Source organism: Sphaeramia orbicularis, chromosome 14 (assembly GCF_902148855.1).
Source record: "Sphaeramia orbicularis chromosome 14, fSphaOr1.1, whole genome shotgun sequence".
NCBI lineage: Eukaryota > Metazoa > Chordata > Actinopteri > Kurtiformes > Apogonidae > Sphaeramia > Sphaeramia orbicularis.
In genome coordinates this window covers 32,844,373-32,867,609 of record NC_043970.1, presented here as the reverse complement: position 1 = coordinate 32,867,609, position 23,237 = coordinate 32,844,373, and the positions used below count along the sequence as shown (strand labels likewise).

Genomic DNA, 23,237 nt, shown 5'->3' with positions numbered 1-23,237 from the left:
AATCAGAGTTAAATGTTTATGGTATTTTTTTAATCACACATTTCTTACAGTGAGGCAGTCATTTGATTTAATTCTTGACCCTGCATTTCACATTATACAACCTGTACCATTACACAATTGAAAGCCAAATTTTAATGTTGATGTAAAAAAAAATTGTGGCTTATGTAGATAAGTAATATTCTCTTTACATTTGGCAGCATTAGATATTGATTGTCTGAAAAGTGTATCTGCAAGAGCAGCAAGCATCAGCAGCTGAAATGAATCCAAAATATAAATCTACTTTTTCAGCTGTTAATTTTACTGGGCTCGTTGCCCAAACAATTAACACTGTATTGAAATTGTTGTCAGTGGATAAAACAAGTTAATTGTCTGTGCAGCACCACCCATTTTCCAACTGTCATTTCATCACCTGAATCACTACTGGTTCCACACACACACTTGGCATGTTTTGCTGGCTTATGAAGTTCCAGAAAGATCCTTGTCTACCATCTAAAACATGCTGGCACCAACCACAAGGATATTTGTTAACAGCTGCATCTGTTGTGTTGTGTCCCATCGAACTGCAGTAACTTAACAGTTCACACTGTAATTACTACAACGGAGAACTCCTTTCTTTAGACTATTCAGATTTTTCCAGATAGATCCAAACATGCGCCCTTGAACCATTTCTACATATGTCCTTGGTTTGATGCTTTCATGTGGTAGTGACTAGGAGGCCAAAATTGTACTTACAATATAAATAAATAAATTCTCTGCACATCTGATCCCAAATAAACAATGATTAAGTGTTTTGCAATAGGATTGTATCATCAAAATATTTCTTAACTCCAACCACATCTGTTTGTTCAGCATACAGTATTGTGTTTCTTTTTAATCATGCATTGTATTTTAGGAAAACATTGTTACTCAGTCCCACACAAAATATCAACATAAATCTCCTGACACCTTTAAGGAAGCACCATGTTGTCATTTTTTTAGTGGGAACACACTACATTCTCTCAATGAACATAGGCTGAATGTGTTTGTAGCATGGAGTTTGTTCACATAAATTTCAGAAGCACAGATGCTGTTGTCCACTGGTTATTGCTGGCCATTCGCTGGTGCAGCGTGGCCGTCACTGTTTCTCTTGGCTCTCATTGGCAGGGGCGGGCTTGCAGCATGCTCACTCAGCACTTGTGCTAGACAAAACAATGATCAGAAAGCATAACAGAAAACCTGTCTCTTCCTTTTCTCTCTTACATGTTAATAACTCCAGCATCTTTCCCTGACTACCCCTCACCCTCCCTCTCATTTTCACTCTTTATTGTCTTCTCTCTTCCTGTGCAGTGCTCTCTCTTTCTCTCTCTCTTTCCTCTCTCTCTCTCTCTCTCTCTCTCTCTCTCTCTTCTTTCCTCTAAGAGGATTGGCTGCTTGCGTCTACCAACATCTGTGTATCACTGTCCTGAGAGAGCAAAACAGAGAGGGGATGGGGGGTGTTAGCCAGCAAGATAGCAACACAGAGCCCATACAAGGCTGATTGCTGCTCTTGTTGTCTTTCCCTCTGACACACACACACACTCAAACAAACACACACACACTCAGCAGACAGCCGCAACATCCGCATCGCCGGGGCTGCCCACCCGCATCCCTCTCTCCTTCTCTCCAAGTGTTTCTCTTTCGGAGCACACTCCTCCGTCTCCTCGCTTGTTCCGTCCGCAACGCCTCATCCTGCCGTCCTGTCCTCCCTCCGCTGTCTGTCACCGTGGCGACATAGCCTCTGCAGCCATGGCGACCAGCCAGCAGGATTCAGGCTTCTTTGACATCAGCATCAAGTCTCTGCTCAAGTCTTTAGGAGGGAGTGAGTACAGATACAGATTGTTGTGGTTCGAAGCGGTCTGCAGACTGAGTGGTCATCAGCAGATATGACAGCACACGGCCTGTTCTCATGTTGTTTGCGTGAATATGTTGAAGCGGAGGAGACTGGAAAACACGCACCATAGCATGATTTCCAGTATCAATATTTGGTAATGTTATGTAAGGGACGATAAGAGGTAGAAAAACAGAGAAGGTCCCAGGGGTTAGCTCAGGGTAAATCTGACTGCTCAGCACTTTTCTGTATTAATTATACAGTACATTACTCAGCAAAGGAGGAATCATTCTTTGGCTTTGTGATAATCTCAGTACCTACTTTTTAGGCTCAAACAAAACTGAATAAAACTGAAATGTTTATTTTGCACTTAACCACTTTATATGCTTGTGACAGACAGACTTAATTCTCTAAGGCAATAATTTTGCCTGTAAATCAGTGTTTACCAAACAAGATATTAAGCTTTGTCATGGTCGTGCTCCGACTACTGGCAAACTCCGAGCAGCATCTTCCCAGACTGTTGCCAAGTGGACATACTGTACTTTTTCCTACTCAGCAGTGGGCTCGTGAACCTGAGACAGTTGGCAAGATAAGTGCTGTGTTACCGCTTTACAGGGACTCCATTGAAGTCATCACCACACAGTCAACACATTACCTTTACTGTGTCATGAATGTTTTTGTTTATATGGAGGTTTTCAATAGGCTCTGCTCTCCTTGTAGTCAAAATGCTGCTGTGTTTTCATAGATTGATACTGTATTTGTTTTTGCTTTGGGGATGCATGCAGGTGCAATCACTCCAGTACTCAAATCCTGTTTTTTGTTATTAGTTGAAGAGTATTGTGTAATTTGTGGTTATATATTATGATAAAAACATTTCCCTGCCTTTGTGTTACGAGGGAAGCTGTGTGGAGCTCATACTGTCTATGAAGTGCGTGTTGAAGGTTACTGTCAGCGGGGGTTATATTACTGTAGGCTTTAGTGAAGAATTGCAGGGGTGTGTGTTGATGATCCCTCTTCACCTTTTTACGGGGATGAAATGTACAAAGAAAAAACATGGCCCAATGATAAAATGTGTATTTTCTCATTTAGGTTCCAGCTTTTTTCAGCCACAGGACAAAAAACAGTCATGTGTGGCTTGTCAAGTCTCCAAGGTCATTAGAAAAGTGGGAGACTTAAGAGCCAAGAAACAAGCCTGATAAGGTTATATTTAAAGCTTCAACAATTATGTATCAACTGAAATCACTACATAAATATCTTATATTGCTCTTACCAAAAATAAATAAATCAGATTTTGTTTTGATTGAGCTTAATCAGCATCATGTAACATTTTTTAATTAAGATTGTGATTTTTAAGTGTATTTCTGTACAACTGCTATGTTTCAAAACTTGGAATTTCCAACACACACTTTGCTTTTTCATCTATATTGTTGTAAAAAGACTTGTGATTACATACTCACTGACTGACTAGGGTTTTGTGAGAAGCAATGCAATGCCACAGCAATGCATCTGAAACGCCAAAACACATTAATCAAAGCCCATGTGAGTACGTCAGCTGCACCTCCTCAATAAGCAGGTTTAGTTCTGCTAAGTCTTGTAGAAGGCATTCACCATGTGTTTGCTTGAAAAAATGCCTCATTGCAATTGATTTTTATTCGGAAACTGCCGAATAAATAAGACACTTACGTTGTTATGCCCCACCTCACTCCAAACCCTTTAGTTTCACCCTTATGTGATGTCTCGTGCCTGAATCTTTATGTGTCAGGGTGTGGACCTGTGTGTGCTCACTCTGCCTCACAGACCATGTTAGCAGTGATTCATCACTTCAGTATGTTGACCAGGTGGTGTGACGTTATAGGCAAAAGTCAACCTGAATCTACATCGTTGTAAACTCGTCCTTCTATGTCTTTCCTATCTTAGCCAGTCTTCCTTCTTATCTCTCCCTACTGCATCTCACTCTCCTCCACGACTATATTTTCTGTCCTATCTCCATTTTTCCTCCCTCAGTATTTTACTTTCCCACTCTATTACGTTGTCCATCTTCATGTCATGACTTTTAGTGCACTAGGTAAACAGCCCTTTAGGATAGAATTTCATTCGAAAGTGGTGGGCTCGTATTGATAAGACTTGACTCAATTCTGCTGATTCATCTCTTAAAATGCTGAGTCATCTGAGAGTGTTGCACTGTATTGATACCTCCATTGAATATATTGTTCAGCTCTTATCTTTTCTGTCCACCTATAGACAAAACACTTAAAAATATATATATGTGCCATCACATATGTCCCACCAGTACGTTAAATAATATCACAGTGAAGCCGTGTTGGATTATCTATGTTTAGTCAGCTTTATTTTTAGTGAGTTGCGTCAGTCACTAACCATTGGATTTGCATTTTTAACTGCATTAACTTCATGAAATGCAGCGCCTACGCTTTCATGCATGTTTCCGTGTCTTTGGAGAAGTGTTTATGTCACTTGTTTGTGTGTCTGTATTTGCATATGTGCGCACTTATGAGTGGGGGTCAGTGGGAGTGGTGGGTATGTAAGAGATTGACCGCCAGTGGTCTATATATAGCGCCTCCCTCCGCCCCTCACGTCTCTCTCGGGGCAGTGTTGAAATTCCAGCTCAACTCCTCTGGTCAGATCTCCACAAGAAGCAGACTTTACTTAACTATTACTGACAACTAAAGGACAGCCACAAAACTACTTTGAAAGAAGCACTTTACTTTACTTCAACGTTCCAGTGTGCAGCCGTGGACTCCAAGGTCACAGGAGGAGCTGTCGCACAGAGAAGTGATTGCAGACCAGAAGCGGAGCTGAAACTAAAGTAGAAACTGATAGTTGGTCTGTAGGCTCATGTATCTCTCAAGCATGTGGCCCTCAGCAGCTTCTGATCTACTCAACCTTGTCTTGGAGCAGTTTAGTGGAATATTTCTTAATCCCTGTTGGTAGAGTTCACCCACACTGGATTACATTGGGGTCTCTTGCCTTCCTAAGAAGACAATTTTGCACAATCTCTTCCTCCGTGATTGCAACACTTGTAGCTCCAAGGTGTAAATTCATCCTCAGTTTGGCAGCTTCTCTCTGGCTATGGCTTTTCCAGTCCATGGATACAACATGACTTCCTATTTAATTTGGATTAAATGGGGGATGTAGCCGTATTACCACTGTCATGACGTTTATCTTTCTCACTGCCACAGGCACACATGGTACTGAAGGATGGAGTTGTACACTTTTAGCTTTGGGTGAAACTGTCTAGCGCTTAAGCCAGTCGCTACTGGGATTTTTGTCGACAGCTGTCATGTTGGAGGAGTTGGATAAGAAGGACAAGTTTCTTCAGTGCTACTAGTCCCCTACAAGGAGTTACATTTATTTGTCAGTTATGAGGACGGTACTGTACTCCCTGTAGACCATCCAGGTACCGCACCTCAGGTTCCCACTTCCACAGAGTCCGATTTCTCCCCCAGTCCCATTGTCGGTTTCCTTCCTTCTCATCCATCCATTTCCTCGTGTTGAACGTGTCCTTATATCTCTGCACCATGGAAGTTCCAACTAAATGGAGCAGGGCTAGTGTCATCAGCTTCATCAAGGGCCTGGGTAAGCGTGCAGGGGTGTGAGTTCACGTGCACGCATGCATGTATCATGTCAGTGCTTAGGCTTCACATAAACAGGTCTCATAGGTGTCGACCTGTAGGCCTGTCCTGTCAGGAAATTAGTCTTTACACCTCACTTCACCTGTGAAACAACCAGGTCAACCAGTTAGTTAACCCTGACTGAGATGTTGGCACACAGACCATGTCTTCATAAATCTTTAATGAATGTTTTGATGAGATGGGTTTTTTTTACTTCTTAATTGTTGTTCTAGGGATGGGCAATATAGTCAAAATCTTCTATCACAGTAACTTTACTGTAACTGTATGTATCACAGTATAGCAATGTATTCTGTTAACTCAATGAGAACATTTAACCGTACCATGATTCACCACATAAGGTTATTTTATTCCTTTATTTGGAACTTCATACAAACAATTCTTTTTCAGAATTGACCTTTTGTGTGTCACATTCACCCTCCTCCATTAGTGTTTGTGTTGCTGTCGCACAACATTCCCACTCGCAGAAAAGCTGTGTTAAAGAAAGCAAAGTACCCACATGACAAAAAAAAGTTTGCCACAATGTATATCACAGTATACATGATCACATCAGACAGTTCTGGTTTGACCTATGATTCACTCTGAGAGTTCTTACGGCAGCGTGTCTATGTTTTCCTCATAGTCTCCCTTAAGCTCATTATAATATTCAGACACTGGCAATGTGGGAATGACGTTTCTTTGAGCAATGAGTTTCTATTTTTAGGACATGTCAATATTCCTAGAGATGTGTGACAGGAAACCCCCCCCCCCACTCTGGTCTGTCTATCAGTCTGTCTGTCTGTCTGTCTCTCTACCATACCCTTTCAGACTTCAGCCCTCCCTGACGTATCTTTCTCTCCACTTGTCATTACGTGTTGTGAGAATTAGCAGAGCACAGTATCGCTGTGATGTAATCATAAGGGAGAAAAGAAAACATCAGTCAGTATTTGTACGCCTGGAAAACGTACTCAGTTGAAAGTTGGTAAATATATGACATAATTTACCCATGATTGAGGGGCTCTGGCTTTCCCGTAATAAAATGAATTGGAGGCACAATGAGGTTTATTGGGTTTGCGTCTCAGATCTCAGTGATGGGTTTGATGGCAGAGCTCAGTGAAGAATATACAGCTGTCTGTTGAATGAAAAAAAAAACATAACAGAGTTGACACTGACTGTCTCATCCTTGTCCTCAGCCTCTCCAGTGGGACTGAAGCCTCCCCTCCCTCCTGTCAGTGGCACCTTGGGAGAGCGAAAGGGTCCTGTTGTCATGGCGCCTGTCAACGTGGACCCTGAGAGTAAGCCAGGCGAGTTTGTCCTAAAAAGCCTGTTTGCCAACTTTACGCTGCTCTCTGAGCGCAAGATTCGCATCATAATGGCTGAACCACTGGTGAGTGACTTCACACCTCATTTTGTTCTGTCTCTGTTCATCTCTATGGTTAGATTCACTTTTTTAAATTATGGAAATGATGCTGCTTACATATATCTTAATTCTGAAACATGTTTTTTTTAATCTCCATACAGTACCTTTATTCAGGGTCATGGGAGGTAGCGTATACCCCTCTGCTCACATGCCTACACCTAGCTGGTATTAATATTTAGAGCATCTAAAAAAGCAACATGAATCACGATTTGATGTAAAAAGAACAGTCTTTAAAGATGCTAATCTTAGTTTTAACTCCTTCTGGAATCTAAACCAATTTAGAAGATGTGTCACTTTTGATTAAATATTTTTTGTTATAGCTTTTATGCATGCTTTATATTGTGTGGAAGACGGCTGTGGATTAAACATCACAATGTAAACATTTGAAATATTGGAAGACAGAACCAATGTTCGTAAACACTTTTCCAGTCTCAGTGTTGTAACATTCCCGATGTGCTATGACAAACTATGACATGTTTACTGCATGTGTTCTCATCAGTTTATTTCCATTGTCTTTCCTTGTCTTTCAGGAGAAGCCACTAAACAAATCTCTACAGAGAGGAGAGGACCCGCAGTTTGACCAGGTATGTCTGCTCAGCACTTCAACCCCAGTAACAGATGCCTGATTCCAGTCATTGAAATCTTTGTGGAGGCATTAGCTTATTTTTAGCACACCATTAACCTCTGAAGTTTATCTTTACCTGCTCCTCCTATTTTCTTCTTTTGCAGTTGATGAGCACGATGAGTTCATTAGCAGAGTACTGCCTGCCGTCTATTCTGAGGACTCTGTTTGACTGGTACAAGAGGCAAAACGGCCTGGAAGACGAGTCCCATGAATACCGGCCCAGGGCCAACACCAAATCTAAAAAGTGAGAGAGCATCACCAGTGCAGACTTTGAGTATTTCAGCACTTTCAAGTATTTTTTGTTTGGACTGAAAAGACAAATTTTTGATACAGACAAGACCCTTTCGGTGCCTTTAAAGAATTTTTATTTATTTCTTTTAGCAATGGAACCTCAAGCATGAAATCCTCTTAAACTCAGTAAAGAAATGACAACTTTGAGAGCTGATTGTGGTCAGGAAACCAACAGGAAAACAATCATATATAAACCTTAACATTACTAAACACAGCAGATAAACAGGGTATTGCAAAACTCTGGATATTGAAGTTGTCACTCAAGCAAAACTGCAGACAGTAACACACCCAAACAGATGAGGTGTCTGAATAAATTAATTACTGGAAATGTTATAAAACTACCAAACTGATTATGGAGGTTAACACTCTGTCTCTTTGTCCATTCCAGTGATGAACAACAGAAGGACTACTTATTGGAGCGCAGAGATCTGGCGATAGACTTTATCTTCTCTCTAGTGCTCATAGAAGTTCTGAAGCAGGTGAGTGTATCTGTTACGTGTTTAATCCTTCCACACTCAAGCTTTTGTTTAAATTAAATCATCACAGGAAACAGAAATGTCTCTGCAGACAGTTTGAAGCAAAGAAATAAAAAATCAGACTCTTTGCTTTAATAATACTGAATTAATTTGATGCATGCCAAAACAACAAAAGTCAGCATTAGGTTTGTTGGTTTAGTAAAGTTCTAGTGACCACACACTTAAGATACAATCTGGATATATGTGAAGTATGTACAGCAGTAAAAACAAGGTTCAGGGGGAAAAAAGCTTCTATAAACCAAAGTGGTAATATTTAGTTTGCACTTAACAAGTTTTTAATCCTGTAATTCAGACAATATGAGTTTTATTGCATTTGTTTTCTGATTTTTTATTACAAGTTTCATTCAACACATGTCAGATGTTTTCATAACTGTATGTGCTACTTCTTCTCATGGGGTCAGGGGTCATACTAAATGGTGTCTTCATCCTTTAGAACTCATTTAGATCTGTTTTTTTGTGTATCTTTTAAGGCTATATATTGTGTATTTTATTGTATGTCAAGAAAAGAGAATGAAACATAAATATGTATGCTCATTTCAACCCTGAGAAACACCAAAGCTAAAGGTGAACTGAGACTTTTGCACTGTGCTTTATATAGAAATATCTAAGAACATTTTTCATAGGCACAGTTCTTTGAATTTGGTAGTATTGTTGAAATATATTTAAAAATATGTCTGCCAACTTTTTCTCTCAATCCAACACAAAGATCCCTCTTCATCCACTGTTGGATGGGCTCATTCAGGAAGTTGCAAACCTGGCCTTCAAGCACTTCAAATATAAAGAAGGGTAAGGATAACATAGAGAAAGCAAAATATACATATATGTGGCAGTGTGTACATCCACATGCTTTTATTGTAATTGTGATGATTTTTAAAGAATTTTATTTGAATTGTTCCAGTTTTTTTGCAGCATTATACCCAGGTAATGCTACATTTTTGTGTTTATTTCCTAGGTATCTGGGGCCCAACACAGGCAATATGCACATTGTGGCAGATCTCTATGCTGAAGTCGTTGGGGTAGTAGCACAGTCAAGGTATTGTAAGCTTCCACTAATTGTTGAAATTAGTATTCCCTCTGTGTTCATGTGTGACTAAATAGACATATTTACTTATAATTCACTGTGTCGTGCATAACCATAAGTGACAACCATTTAAAAAACCATGGTATCTAAGATTAATTATCTTAAAGCTATTTAAAGAAATAGTCTGTTTTGATAGATGAGCATGTAAAGGATCTACAGTGTAGAATTGACCTTATTTTGGTGCACCCAGTCTTTCGTCATGTCTTGACTTTCAGTGAAGGCATTATTGTTATCCAGGTCATGTTGCAGCTCTGGGCGTATTTGTAAAGGTGGAAAATTGAATGTAAGCTACAGTAGCTACTTGTCCTCCTCTTAACCCCATTTTCAGTTTAAACCACAATTACATACGATGTCTCCTTGTCTTATGGACAAATGAGAAAGAGAAGCTAATGGCTGCTCCTTTTTGTGTGCTGTAGTTGTTTTTGTTTCTGTGTGTTGGTAAATGTGCCCGTGTGAGGATAATGACCCTCCCAATGACGCTCCTTGGCCTGTGTAATGTCGTGTGTGATGAGAGATGAACACTATTCCCAGTTTTCAGGGGGTTATTACTGTGATGGAGGAGGTTTGGGTTCACAGAGCAGACACACACTTTCCAAAACACACACAGAGCTGCAGTCCTTCAAAAGCCATCAGTTTAATAAAAGATCAATGTCAGTGCTTTTTCCACTTGATTACGTTTTTTAGTTGCGACATAGTTTTTCGTTAAGGACTCAAATCTTTGGATAATGAAATAGCCTTTTTTCTTTCGTTTGTTGTGTGTTATTTGCACACAAGGCCATGAAAAGGTAAAGCAGACACACACACACCCTTAAAGAACATAAACACATACTTTACTGTCGGCACTATCTGTGTATGCTTCCAGCCTGGTTTATGGATCATAGTGTTTATTTGCATCTTATTGAAACACTCAGCGCTAAACATAAGTCCAATGACTCTTCCACTTACTTAGCGGCTGTGCCAACCCATGTGAAGCATGCATAAGCACGCGCAAAAGCAGACGCCGAAGAACAAGTGCACAGACACACATACACATTCCCTCCACATCACCCCTCCACATGCCATTCTAAATATAGGCCCGTGGAGCCTCATTGGTAGAGTCTGTCCACATTGTGAATCTGTACCATACAAACAAGCACACATAAAAACAAGCACAGAAAGGTTGTTTTTAAAAATCAAGAATCTATTTTATCCACAAATAATAACCCTAACCCTGCTGCCTTGTTATAATAACTACTAACTAAATAACTAAAACTCAAAGAACAGTTATGCTCACATCTGTGAACCATTTCTGTGGCAGGTTCCCAGCGGTGAGAAAGAAATTCATCTCTGAGCTAAAAGAGCTGAGACAAAAGGAACAGAGCCCCTATGTTATCCAGTCCACCATCAGCCTCATCATGGGGCTCAAGTTCTTCCGCATCAAAATGTACCCAGTGGAGGACTTCGAAGCCTCCTTCCAGTTCATGCAGGTAGATGGAACAGAAGTTATTTGATGTCTTAGCAAAAAAGTTGGAGCATCTCAGCAAATGTTGACGGGATGAATGCTACTTTCTATGTGTGTACTCATGTCTGGTAGCAATTATAGAGTTATCCTTCTGCCTATTGAGAAGTTCCATTGAAGTAATTAGGGGTTAAGTGCTTTGTTTATTGGCCTTTTGATGGTAATAGCACTAGCGAGGATGTTTCTCATTTCCTTCCCTGATAATGAATCCAGGATTTGGATCATTGACCTCGCATTCACAAAATGATCATCTACAAACAGTCTGACCTGCTTTCATTTTCTGTCTTCAGGAGTGTGCACAGTATTTCTTGGAAGTGAAGGACAAAGACATTAAACACTCATTAGCTGGACTGTTTGTGGAGATACTTGTACCTGTTGCTGCTGTAAGTGCATTTTATCTCATTGTGTGTGTATTATTGTTGATGTTTTGGAATCAATTTTTATTTCCATATCAGTAAAAATATATGCCTATACGGGTTTTCTATACACCTAGTGGCTATAAAAACCTACACTGCATTTGCTTCTATGTCTTTCTTCCTCTCACAGACTGTGAAGAACGAGGTGAACGTGCCATGTCTGCGAAATTTTGTAGAGAGCCTGTACGATACCACACTGGACCTCTCATCTAGGAAGAAACACTCTTTGGTCAGTTCTCCTCTGATTTTGTTTCTTCACTACTCATCTCTCTTCATTTCCTTCTCCATCACCAGCAATTGATGAAAGCACTTAGTGTAATGCTCCGACATGAAGGCTTTTATCTCTCCATGGGAAGGAGGCAGGAGTGCAGTTAAGGCCGCAGTGGACAGGCTAGTTTTTGAAGCAGCGCCAGATGGGCGGTATTTGCCAACAGCAGGGAAGCCGGGAGCGGAATTAGCAAATTAGATACATCACCCTTGTTAAGATAGTGGTCTTACACACACACATGCATGCAGTAAAATTATTTTGTTTAATTAGCAGGGCTGGCACAAAAATCCTCTTTTCCACTGTTTTAACCTTGGCTGTTAAGGAAAACACAGTGTGGTACGAGACAATCAGTGTCCAAATAAGGCAATTATTTACTGTAGAAAAGCCAAAACTCTTACTTACTGCATCTCAGGAGGTTATTTTTAAAATGCCTATCTTGTAGTGCAGTAGCATCCTATTATCTGTATCCAGATACTGACATTAATTTCATAGACAGTTCACTTTTTTGAGTGGCATCCCTCTATTTTTTTTTCAGATCTCTAGTGTTTTTTGCTGTCCCATGCAGTAATAAAACAGTACCCATTAAAGCTTGGCGTGTCTTCAAATGTTGCCCTGACTTTGAGAACAAAACATGTCATTGAAACACGTTACTGCTGGTTGATGCTGATGTGCTATTTGTGATATGTGGGTGGGCACCCCTGCTGTGACAGCGGCACACATCCCTGGGGGTTTGCAGATATGTCACTCAGTATGGGTACTTAACTCGGAGGGATTCTCTAAATACTCCAAACAACTCACGAATCAATGCCTGAAGCTTCACTGAACACGTGACCCACCCGACCACATACATACGATCCCTCACTTCACAAACACAATCAATAGCCGTCACGTGAAAGACGAAAGCAGAGAAATGAAAGGAATGATAGTAATGAGGTGTATTTCCATAATTGTTATTCTTCCGCTCTGCTGATGAGTGAGAAGAGACATGTAAATGAGAGGGACAGACAGATATCAAACACCCACCTTGATAAGCAGTGACAGGTAGATAATGGTTTCTACAAGTCAAGCATTTTTCAAAACATTTTACAGCCAGGGTGTACCCAGACTCACACTGATAATTTGCACCGCATTCATGTTAAAGAATGATCTGTATGTAGTCTGCGACTGGCCCATAATGCAGACCAAATACCAGACAATTGTAGGGTAGACACCTAGTACACGGATGTGAACCTTAGATTTATGGTGTTACTTTATTTTCTCAGATTTTCAGTTCATTGCATCAATTTAAAAGTCTGTAACTCATCGATAAGTCATACAGTGTCCACATAAAGCAGTTGTCAGCTCAACCCTGAAATTATGCTTTAAAAAATAAATGTTTGAGTTAAAAGAAAAAACAATAATGAAAGAAAAACAGGACATTATTGTAGAGCTGCAGCTATCGATTATTTTTGTAATTGATTAATCTATAGAATATTTTCTTCAATTCAATTTGATTAAACAGTTTATTGAGTAGGCAAAAAACATATTTAAAAAAAACAGACTTGTCCTTTATTCAGAGCCAGCTGAAACAACAACCGCAAAAAGTATAAAAGTAAAAGGATATACAACAAATATCCATAAAGAAATATCAACAACTATACAGTATAAAATCATATTTAAAAGATCTAAAGATATATAGAAATAACAACAATAATAACATTAAAGTATGTATAAAAATACCTATGTACATAAACAGCAAGAAACAAGTCAAATGACATCTACAAACAACATATGCGGTGCAGTTTTCAACAAATGTGTATACAACTTGCAAACTAATGAACAATTTAAGATGTAACTAACATACAGTTTCATGGCGATCCTGGCATCACAATAAGCGTCCGTGTGAAACACAACAGTGGAACCAATGTTTAATGACAGTGAAATTAGTGAAATGACAGTTCTATTCAGGAAATTTGTAATTGAATAATTTTTTTAATTGATTCAAGTTGATCAATTGATTAATTGTTTCAGCTCTGTATTATCGTAAATAAATTACATTTTAATCTACAATAGTGCAATTGTTCATCGTGGTTAAATGAAAAAGACATAAACGAACAAGATCTGAATGCGTTTTGTGTTTGGTGTAATTCTCAGACTTATTGCAGTTAAGTTTGTTAAAAGATTATATGTTTTTGACCAGAATGTATCTTCACAACATAAATTCGCTGAAGTCAGATGATAATTGAAAGCTTATAGAAGTTGCTGTCCATCAGTGATAAAGCTGGTATTTAGGAAACTCAGTATCTTAGTCTTTCAACAGATTTAAAGTGCTTTCCTTATCGTTTCTCATCTCTTCACTCTCTCTCTCTCCTCATTAGGCGCTGTATCCTCTGGTGACCTGTCTGCTGTGTGTCAGTCAGAAGCAGTTCTTTCTCAGCCGCTGGCACATTTTCCTCAACAACTGCTTGTCAAACCTCAAAGTCAGTATTTTTTTAAACTCTAATTACTGCATTAGAAGTGTTTTGTACAAATCACAAGCTTTGTTTAGTTCACTTTGACTTCTGTCAGTTTACATGTGTCTGTGCATGTGTGCAGTCTATGTGCAAAATGTACAGAAAGAACATTCCTTAATGAGTTTGCAGTTGCAAGTAAGAGCCCAACACAATCATCTGCAAAAAGCATTCTTTATCAGTAGAAAAGGTTTTCTCATATTGACAAATGAACTGGTAGCAGCTAATCAGTGAACAGTCAGTATGTATCGCCTTAAGGAAAACATTGCAAGCTAAGAGAAGAGTGACTGATTGTAGAGCTTCTGCTTCCTTCTTCTTGTGATTGTGTTGTAAATTGTGAGAACGCCTCAGATGCAGCAATTTGTTAACACACATGTCAGGTACACTATGTGAGGAATGCCATTAAGGGTTCTCCAGGGTATAGTTCTTTTTTAGAAAATATTGTTTGTTGTTTTGGTTGAGAAAAACAATTGTGTTAATGTTGATGTTACTGAAAAAATGTATGAACATGTTTGTGAATCTAGAATAAAGACCCCAAGATGGCACGTGTGGCTCTAGAATCACTCTACCGCCTGCTTTGGGTTTATATGATCCGAATAAAGTGCGAGAGCAACACTGGAACACAGAGGTCAGTGGTTTTTGTCAATTCAACAGTATCAACATGTTGTTTTTTTGTTTTGCATTTTATAATGTTTGTTTTTCATCTGTAAGTATTATTGTATTCTTTAAATGGCATTGTATCTCAGTAATCCCTCTCCTCCTGTTTCTTTTTTTTTTAGTTATTTATTTTTTATTGACATTCATTATCAGACATTCACATTTGGTACATCATATGTATATATCATACATCTGTTGTCTGCTCTAAATACCAGAATAATATTTTTGTTTTATGTCAGATAACCAAATAAAAAAGGAAAAAAGAGGAAAAACTATGTACAAGTAGGGAGAGATCTTTTTCATACAACACAATCACTGATTTGTGAAAACCAAATCAGGCCTATAGGGTGTGACATAGCTGACCCAGTTTTCCCAGTATGAAGTAAATTTGTCTAATTTGTGATTAACAAATGCTGTTATCTTTTCCATTCCCCTCCTTTTTCCTCCTGTTTCATCTTCTTCCCACTTCAACGTCTCCCCCCAGTCGTCTGACGTCCATCACCTCCACACTGTTTCCCAAAGGAAGTCGCAGCGTTGTTCCCAGAGACATGCCCCTCAATATTTTTGTCAAGATTATCCAGTTTATTGCTCAGGTGTGTATAATAGTTTAATGTATAATAACATACAGTTACATAAGATGCGTAGAGATTTGTCTTTTGGGTTAAATAAAAAAAAATCTGCCTCCATTATATGTCTAATGTCCCACAAAAGTAAAAAAAATAAATAAATAAAAAATCGCAGTGACTACTACCACTGGGGTTTAATAATACAGGATTATCAAGTATGTAGGTCATGAAATCCATTATCAGAATTGATTACATTTCATCTAATTACTCTAGGAGGGGCTGAGATTGCCCAACTTTCAAACTGATACCACCCAGTGTCACTGTTAATGTTGGATTTATATGTTTTTACTTGCTACTTAATACAACACATATATGTATTTAATCAGTAATTTAATGAAAATGTCCTATTAATGTGCCAGTTTTGATAGCACATGTACTTGATGCCTTAGAATACATATGAAATTGCATAAAAACAATTTTGTTCCTTGTCTAATCAGGAGAGACTGGATTTCGCTATGAAGGAGATCATTTTTGACCTGCTGAGTGTTGGGAAGCCTGCCAAAGCCTTCAGTCTCAATCCTGAGGTAAAGAAAGTGAATGCAGGCTTTCAGTCGAGTGCACACAATCCTACAACAGTTAGTGCCGTATCCCCTGGGTACATTACAAAGATGAGCATTCCAATTTTCATATGTGTTTCAAGTAAAAGGCAAGTAAAGAACACTATGCACTGTGTTTGGCTTTGAAATGAACCAGATAAACCAGACATCTCAGTAGTGGTTCAGAGGTGCGCTTAAGGTTAAACATTAGCGATGTGGTTTCAGGAAAGCTGATACAGCTAAACCTCCACTAAAACAACTCAGATGAGTTAGATTAGCATACTTTGGATAAATAAAAATATGTATACGTGACATTGAATTTGTCATTAATCATATGTAAATTTAGATTTTATTTATGAATCTACCAAAATGAGGTACTGTGATATTGTCTATTATTAAAAAAAGAAATCCCTTATAGAATAATCACTATGTATTGTGTCTTCAAGTGCTTGAATTTAAGCTGATTTAAGCTCTGCCTGTTGCAGATTTTCTTGTGCACAACGACAGCTTTGCCATGACTTGATTATGTGGCATGTGGTAAAGATGATGTTCTCTGTGTGTTTCAGCGTATGAACATTGGTCTGCGGGCGTTCCTGGTGATAGCAGATGCTCTGCAGCAGAAGGATGGAGAGCCCCCCATGCCCAACACTGGGGCCACTCTGCCCTCTGGAAACTCTCTGAAGAAGAAGAAAACATATCTGAGCAAGACCCTCACCGAAGAGGAGGCCAAACTAATAGGTGTGTGTGTGTCTGTGGGAATTTGAGCCTCTTTAATGTGTATGTCCTCCATGCTAATGTCTCCGTGTCTTCTCTGTAGGCATGTCCTTGTACTACTCTCAGGTACGAAAAGCTCTGGACAACATCCTGAGACACTTGGACAAGGAGGTGGGCCGTTGCATGATGCTTACCAGTGTCCAGATGCTAAATAAAGAACCAGAGGACATGATCACGTATGTTATCCAGATAATTGACAATGTTTTCAGGCATTTAGCACTATAAGTATTCCATTTAAATCTGTCTCTATACCACTACTCTATTGCCCCTTTCTCTCATGTTGTATTTCATATGTATAATATATGTGCAGTATGAGTGAGTAATTGTTCACATTAATATTTTACCCCATCGCTTACAGTGGTGAAAGGAAGCCTAAAATCGACCTGTTCAGGACTTGCGTGGCAGCTATTCCTCGTATCCTTCCTGATGGAATGTCCAAACCCGAGCTCATTGACTTGCTCTCACGGTAATTCAGCTTCACTCTATAAATTTTACAGTGTCCACCTTTATCTGTGCAATCGGGAGCTCAGTTATCTCCGCTTTTTCCCCTTCTGTTCAGACTTACAGTGCACATGGATGATGAGCTTCGCCTCATTTCCCAGAACTCCTTGCAAAGCCTGTTACTTGATTTCTCAGACTGGAGGGAGGATGTCCTGTTTGGTTACACACATTTCCTTTTGCGTGAGGTAAAACTGCTTTTAAAAGAATCTGTAAAGTGCTCTTACAAAAATAAATAGGTTACAACATCAGCACTTTTTTGTTTATGTGTACATGATCACCTTGCATCTATTTTAAACACAGTATAGAGTGTAGCTTTTTCTTATGCAGTATTATCCCTTGTCACTGCAGTCTTACGGGAGGTAAAAAATTTAAAACATCAGATCTTTTTTGAATTAACAGTATATCGTTAGCCTCAGAGCATAATTGCCTGAGTCATATTTTTGGCTAAATTGTGATATCTGCATAAAATGAAGCGGCAGTGTTAGGAGACTAAAGTTACGCAAATATCACAATTTGCAGTTGTGCTATGAGGCTAACAATATGCAAATATATTATACATTTTTAAATTTTTTTTCCTCTTCCACTCTCCTCCAGGTGCAGGATACTCATCAGGGCTTGCAGGATGCATCTGTGAAACTCCTTCTCCAGTTGCTCACACAGTGGAGGTTGGCGTTGCAGCTGCAGGGGAAGATGCGGGGTGGAGTTGAGGTCTGTACAGTATAACACTAAACCAAATTCACACGTTTCAGCATAATGTAGCACCTTTTAAAGCACAGTTTGTCTTAAATATCTGTTTCTTTCTCCGTCATGTACAATTTCATAGAGAGAATTCAATGTTTTGATTAATTTTCATCGAGCCCAGTGGGCTGAAGGTGCAACATATGATTTCACTGACTGTTATATTTAGTAGAGACTGAGGGAGATTTTGTTTCTCTTTGTGACATCACTTCCATAGTCTCCTCACTTCCACACTGTCTCTTGTGTCCTCCCTTTAGGCTAGCCCCAGAATGCCTGATAGAAGTCCTCATTGCTCGGTGTTGCATGCTGTCGAGGGCCTGGCTCTGCTGCTCCTCTGCTCTTGTCAAATCAGCACGAGAAAGCTGGCTGTTGGTGTGTTAAGAGAAATACGCTGCCTCTTCACTGCTCTGGGACATGCTGAGGTACAGTGGAGGAAACTCATTTCCCACTAACAAATATAGCAGCAGGGTGCAATGGTGGCTCACCTCAGAGAGCAAACACCATGTACTGCAGCAGCCTGGTTTCTACTCTAGACCAGGCATTTTACTCTTTCCTGTGTATGTCTACTACTGAAATACTAAATAATATTAAAATACTACTAAAAATCTATTACTGTGACAACTTAAATAAAACAGAACAATGTAAAAAAAAAAAAAAAAAATATATATATATATATATATATATATATATATATATATATATATATATATATATATATATATATATAATCTCAGTAGAATTGTTTTCCTGTTTTTGCTCACTCCTTCATCAATTTAAATAACCAGTAGTAATATTTACACACATTTATTAGTCATCTGGGAATACGATGCAGCTAGAGAAGGGGGAGGAGCATGGGAGGAACAGAAGGAGAAAGTTGACTGACTGTAGCAGTGATTACAGATGCAGCATATGTAGACCATGAATTCTGTAGTGTTGCATGACGCAGTTTTAAAAATAGCTCACTCTATAATTGTCTTCCCCTCCAGGATGATGACAAGCCCATGATAGAGGTCATGGACCAGCTAAGCCCTGCTGTAATGGACAGCTTCGTCCATGTGGCTGTCTCTGACTCTGTAAGCAAGTTTATTTATGCTTATTTAAGTATTTAAGCTTGTAAGATTACATTATGTTTTTATTATAAGGTCTTCATATTGGTTATATTTAGTACTATATGACCACAAAAATGCTTCCTCTATTGTTTTTGTCTCTTAGGCCACCCTGCCGCTGAGCCACCATGTGGACCTGCAGTGGCTGGTGGAGTGGACGGCTCGGCTGGTGAGCAGCTCTTATGATGTGAAGAGCCCCAGCCATGTGTGGATCTTTGCACAGTGCGTAAAGGACCCCTGGGTGCTCTGTCTTCACATCTTTTTGCGACAGGAGCACCTGCCCAAACACTGTCCCACCGCCCTGGGATATGCCTGGCCCTACGCGTTCACAAGGCTACAGCTGCTATTGCCACTGGTTGACCCCAAGTATGAGAAAACTCATTACTTACGTCTATATCTTACATGTCAGTTAACCCATAAAGACCCAAACCCAAACTGATCTAAAATATTTAATACCTGTTGATCCACTAATCCTATCAATACATGTAAATAATTGGTGTAAAATACACTTTGTCATCTTTTCATGGCCATCAGATATGACCCATTCGGACGTTCAGAGGGTCCGTAGTAAACGTGGAAATACTGTCATCTTCTACAACTATAATTCACCAGTAAAACCCATAAAGTTTGATAAATGACAGTGGATGGACACACTTGGTTTATGTTCAGTTAATGATGTATTTTACTGAAAAAGTCACCTTTTCTTCAGTTTTGTCTGTTTCTGATATAATAACCCTCGACTTTAGTTTGAGTTTTTATGGATATGTACATGAGCAGTAAATTAAATATAGGAAAATACTAGATTTTCACTTAAAAATGCAAAATACAGAGCATGATATTATAATAAATATAGAAAAATTCACTTGGGAACTGGAACAAAAGTAGCATTGGGTCTTTATGTGTTAATTCTAGACAGTATACAATGTATTCAGTATTTCATATTAATACAATACCCATCTGATACTTGCCAATGATAAAGGCCAGTATCTGACCACTAGAATATTCCCCTTATTCCATCTACAGCAGCCCAGTTAATGCCAAGAAGACAAGCACTGTAGGCTCCAGTGACAGCTACATCTCTCTATGGCGTAACTACCTGATTATGTGTCTGGGTGTTGCAAAGCCGAGCATCATGTCCCCCGGTCACCTCCGAGCTTCCACGCCAGAGATCACAGCAACAACACCTGATGGCAGCGTCACCTATGACAACAAGGTGAGTGTGCTAAAAGGGGTATTTGAAAAGGTCTGGAAAGTACAGAAATGAACACGGCAGAGGGAAAACACAGAATCCATTGTTCTTCTGTAATGATCCACTGACGACTGTGGCATTGTCTGTAAGAGGAGATGCTTCAATAGAATGATTGTGTGTTCTAGTTTGATGTACAGGGGTTGGACAGAATAATGGAAACACCTTAAAAAATCAACAAAATATAATTTAATATGGTGTAGGTCCGCCTTTTGCAGCAATTACAGCCTCAATTCTCCGAGGTATTGATTCATACAACTTGTGAATTGTTTCCAAAGGAATTTTAAGCCATTCTTCAGTTAGAATACCCTCCAACTCTTTTAGAGACGATGGTGGTGGAAATCGACGTCTTACTTGAATCTCTAAAACTGACCATAAATGCTCAATAATGTTGAGGTCTGGGGACTGTGCCGGCCATACGAGATGCTCAACTTCATTAGAATGCTCCTCATGCCATTCTTTAACAATTCTAGCTGTATGGATTGGGGCATTATCATCTTGAGGTGAAGGTGTTTCCATTATTTTGTCCAACCCCTGTATACTGTTAAAATCATAAATCCTGATTCACACTGATCAAATCCAATCCAGTAAAGACCAATAACAATGTCTCTGCTACAGTGTTTATTCATTTTTGACGATTTTATTTGACTGTTAATATAAGAAACATTGAATATTTATGGCCTCTTACGCTTTTCATATGTTCCATAAGGTGATCGGGACTCCATCAGTCGCTTGGCTTTTAAAACAACTTGTTCCGCTGATGAGAGCTGAGAGTTTGGAGATCACAGAGTCTCTGGTGCTGGGGTTCGGATGCACAAATGCCTTAGTCTTCAGGTAAATGTATAACTAAATCGGAATACATAGAGCTCCTATCATGCATGTCACACTTACAGTCGCAGAAAAAATTATTAGACCACCCTTGTTTTCTTCAATTTCATGTTCATTTTAATGCCTGGTACAACTAAAGGTACATTTGTTTGGACAAATATAATGATAACAACAAAAATAGCACATAAGAGTTTAATTTAAGAGTTGATATCTGGCCATTTTCCATAGTTTTCTTGATAATAACCCAAATCACTTCAGTCCTTTCATCAGCAGCTATGGCATTGTAGTGCCAAAAACAGTGTTTTTAGGCATTCCATGTTTTCTTTTCTATCTGTTCAGTCACATGATACACACAGGAGTTAGTACTTGATTGCATAACCATTGTTTTTGATGACTTTTGATGGTGTAATTTTTTTTCCACGACTGTAGGTGAAGTGCCAATTATTGATTTTGAAAGTAGATAATATGTTAGATATTGTTCTTATCTTTAACATACGTAAAGAGATGCTTAATTTGTTGCTGTTTTATGCCCCATTCTTCTAGTACTTTTTTCCATCTGTCTGTACATTCCCTTCATAACTGAGATTGGTGACATTCCTCTGTGATATTCTGAGAGGAAAAAAAATGCGTCACAGATGAAGAAAAGGAATTCTTAGAGGGACAGAGATGTATCACATTTTTTCAGAAGACAGAGGTTCCATTGTAAAAGAGAGGTATTTAGTTTTAAAAGAGACCATCTATTTTCAACCTGAAATGTTTTCCAAAAGGGCGTTCATTGTTATTAAAAAGATTAAGGTCACGCTAGACAAATTTGTCTTACATTAAGGATATGAGACATGTGACATTTGGTTTTCACAAGGTAGGTATCTATTACTGTTCCCTTTAATCAGGCCTTCTAACAGGTAAAGAGGTTTGATCATCAATCAGCGACAAAGCAACTGGCTCACTTCTGCCTCTTTTTGTCCATTATGTTTGTAGAGAACTAGTCGAAGAACTCCATCCACTAATGAAGGAGGCACTGGAACGAAGGCCTGAGGTAACGACAAACAAAACACATGAGAGAGAAAAACTGCGACAGCGCTCAAAGACAATGAGACTGATCACAGAAAAGAAGTTCTGAAATTAAAAATGCTAATCCAGAATCATAGTCATCTTAAATGTGTCAGTGAATCAATGAAAGAAAGTTACCTTTTCTTTAAAAAGTAAAATATGAACTGTTATGTGTTTTTATGTTACAGTAGGGTCAAAACACAGTATTTGAAATCTCTCTGACGGGATATTTTTGAGACATTTTGACAGAGTAGTGTTGCTAAATAACCCATATTTTAACTTTTAAATTAATTTTTGCTTTAGTTGGACTTTAAGGGATTATCCAAAACAAGGAGCTACTTTATATTGAAATAAATGTTGGAATGGCAATCAATTAAAGTTCGCTCTCTAACAGAACATTACTGTGTTTTGACCCAGTTGTAGATTTTTACTCCTTTATCCGGTAGTAGAATTGTCACATTAGTATGGACTGGTGCCTGTTACATTCCATCGCATTTTATTGTTTTTTTCCAGAAGTTTTGGATTGCTGGTGATGTTTCCTTTCTTTACTAGATTGTCTCTGTTTTTATTCTGCCTTTTAACATCTGGCAAGGGACAACAAATGAAAAGTCTGACTCAGTCTCTTATGTTTCTGTTGATTAATGAGCACTGTCCCTGTCAAGTAAAACAATAAATATGATAGAAATAGTAATGCATTTCTTTTACAAACTCTGTAAAATGAAATTCAGTTACTTGTTGTCCTCATCATGTGTCACATAGAAGTCAAACACCTGTCTCTTTTTTGTGATTTTAGAACAAGAAACGCAGAGAAAGGCGGGATCTTCTCAGGCTGCAGCTGCTGAGGATCTTTGAACTATTGGCCAATGCAGGAGTTATCAGTGACAGGTAGCACACACGCTTTATTTCATCATTTTTGGCTTGATCTTTGTTTTTAAAGGCAGTGTGCAACAGTTAGACTAGTACATGCCTTTTTCTATTTCCTGCAAGTTCAGGCATTACAGCTGGTATCGTTCTCTCACTTACTGTACTCACACGTTAAGATAAAATATGGTCTGTGTGATTCCTAAAATTAGACGTCT

General features: G+C 38.9%; 1 protein-coding gene across 1 annotated transcript in view; it reads left to right on the top strand.

Annotated features, from left to right (window-relative positions):
- Nucleotides 1–23,237, top strand: part of fryb (furry homolog b (Drosophila)) — a 54,900-nt gene that overhangs the window by 6,023 nt on the left and 25,640 nt on the right. The window contains exons 2-26 of the mRNA XM_030153717.1: nucleotides 6,666–6,859; nucleotides 7,423–7,476; nucleotides 7,622–7,761; nucleotides 8,197–8,287; nucleotides 9,051–9,130; nucleotides 9,297–9,377; nucleotides 10,723–10,891; nucleotides 11,214–11,306; nucleotides 11,470–11,568; nucleotides 13,965–14,066; nucleotides 14,621–14,724; nucleotides 15,238–15,346; nucleotides 15,817–15,903; nucleotides 16,482–16,653; nucleotides 16,733–16,865; nucleotides 17,048–17,155; nucleotides 17,249–17,375; nucleotides 17,785–17,898; nucleotides 18,186–18,350; nucleotides 18,915–19,001; nucleotides 19,141–19,400; nucleotides 20,058–20,247; nucleotides 20,990–21,114; nucleotides 22,087–22,144; nucleotides 22,952–23,043. Coding sequence (XP_030009577.1) covers nucleotides 6,666–6,859; nucleotides 7,423–7,476; nucleotides 7,622–7,761; nucleotides 8,197–8,287; nucleotides 9,051–9,130; nucleotides 9,297–9,377; nucleotides 10,723–10,891; nucleotides 11,214–11,306; nucleotides 11,470–11,568; nucleotides 13,965–14,066; nucleotides 14,621–14,724; nucleotides 15,238–15,346; nucleotides 15,817–15,903; nucleotides 16,482–16,653; nucleotides 16,733–16,865; nucleotides 17,048–17,155; nucleotides 17,249–17,375; nucleotides 17,785–17,898; nucleotides 18,186–18,350; nucleotides 18,915–19,001; nucleotides 19,141–19,400; nucleotides 20,058–20,247; nucleotides 20,990–21,114; nucleotides 22,087–22,144; nucleotides 22,952–23,043 — 3,034 coding nt within the window. The remainder of the gene's footprint in view (nucleotides 1–6,665; nucleotides 6,860–7,422; nucleotides 7,477–7,621; nucleotides 7,762–8,196; nucleotides 8,288–9,050; nucleotides 9,131–9,296; nucleotides 9,378–10,722; nucleotides 10,892–11,213; nucleotides 11,307–11,469; nucleotides 11,569–13,964; nucleotides 14,067–14,620; nucleotides 14,725–15,237; nucleotides 15,347–15,816; nucleotides 15,904–16,481; nucleotides 16,654–16,732; nucleotides 16,866–17,047; nucleotides 17,156–17,248; nucleotides 17,376–17,784; nucleotides 17,899–18,185; nucleotides 18,351–18,914; nucleotides 19,002–19,140; nucleotides 19,401–20,057; nucleotides 20,248–20,989; nucleotides 21,115–22,086; nucleotides 22,145–22,951; nucleotides 23,044–23,237) is intronic.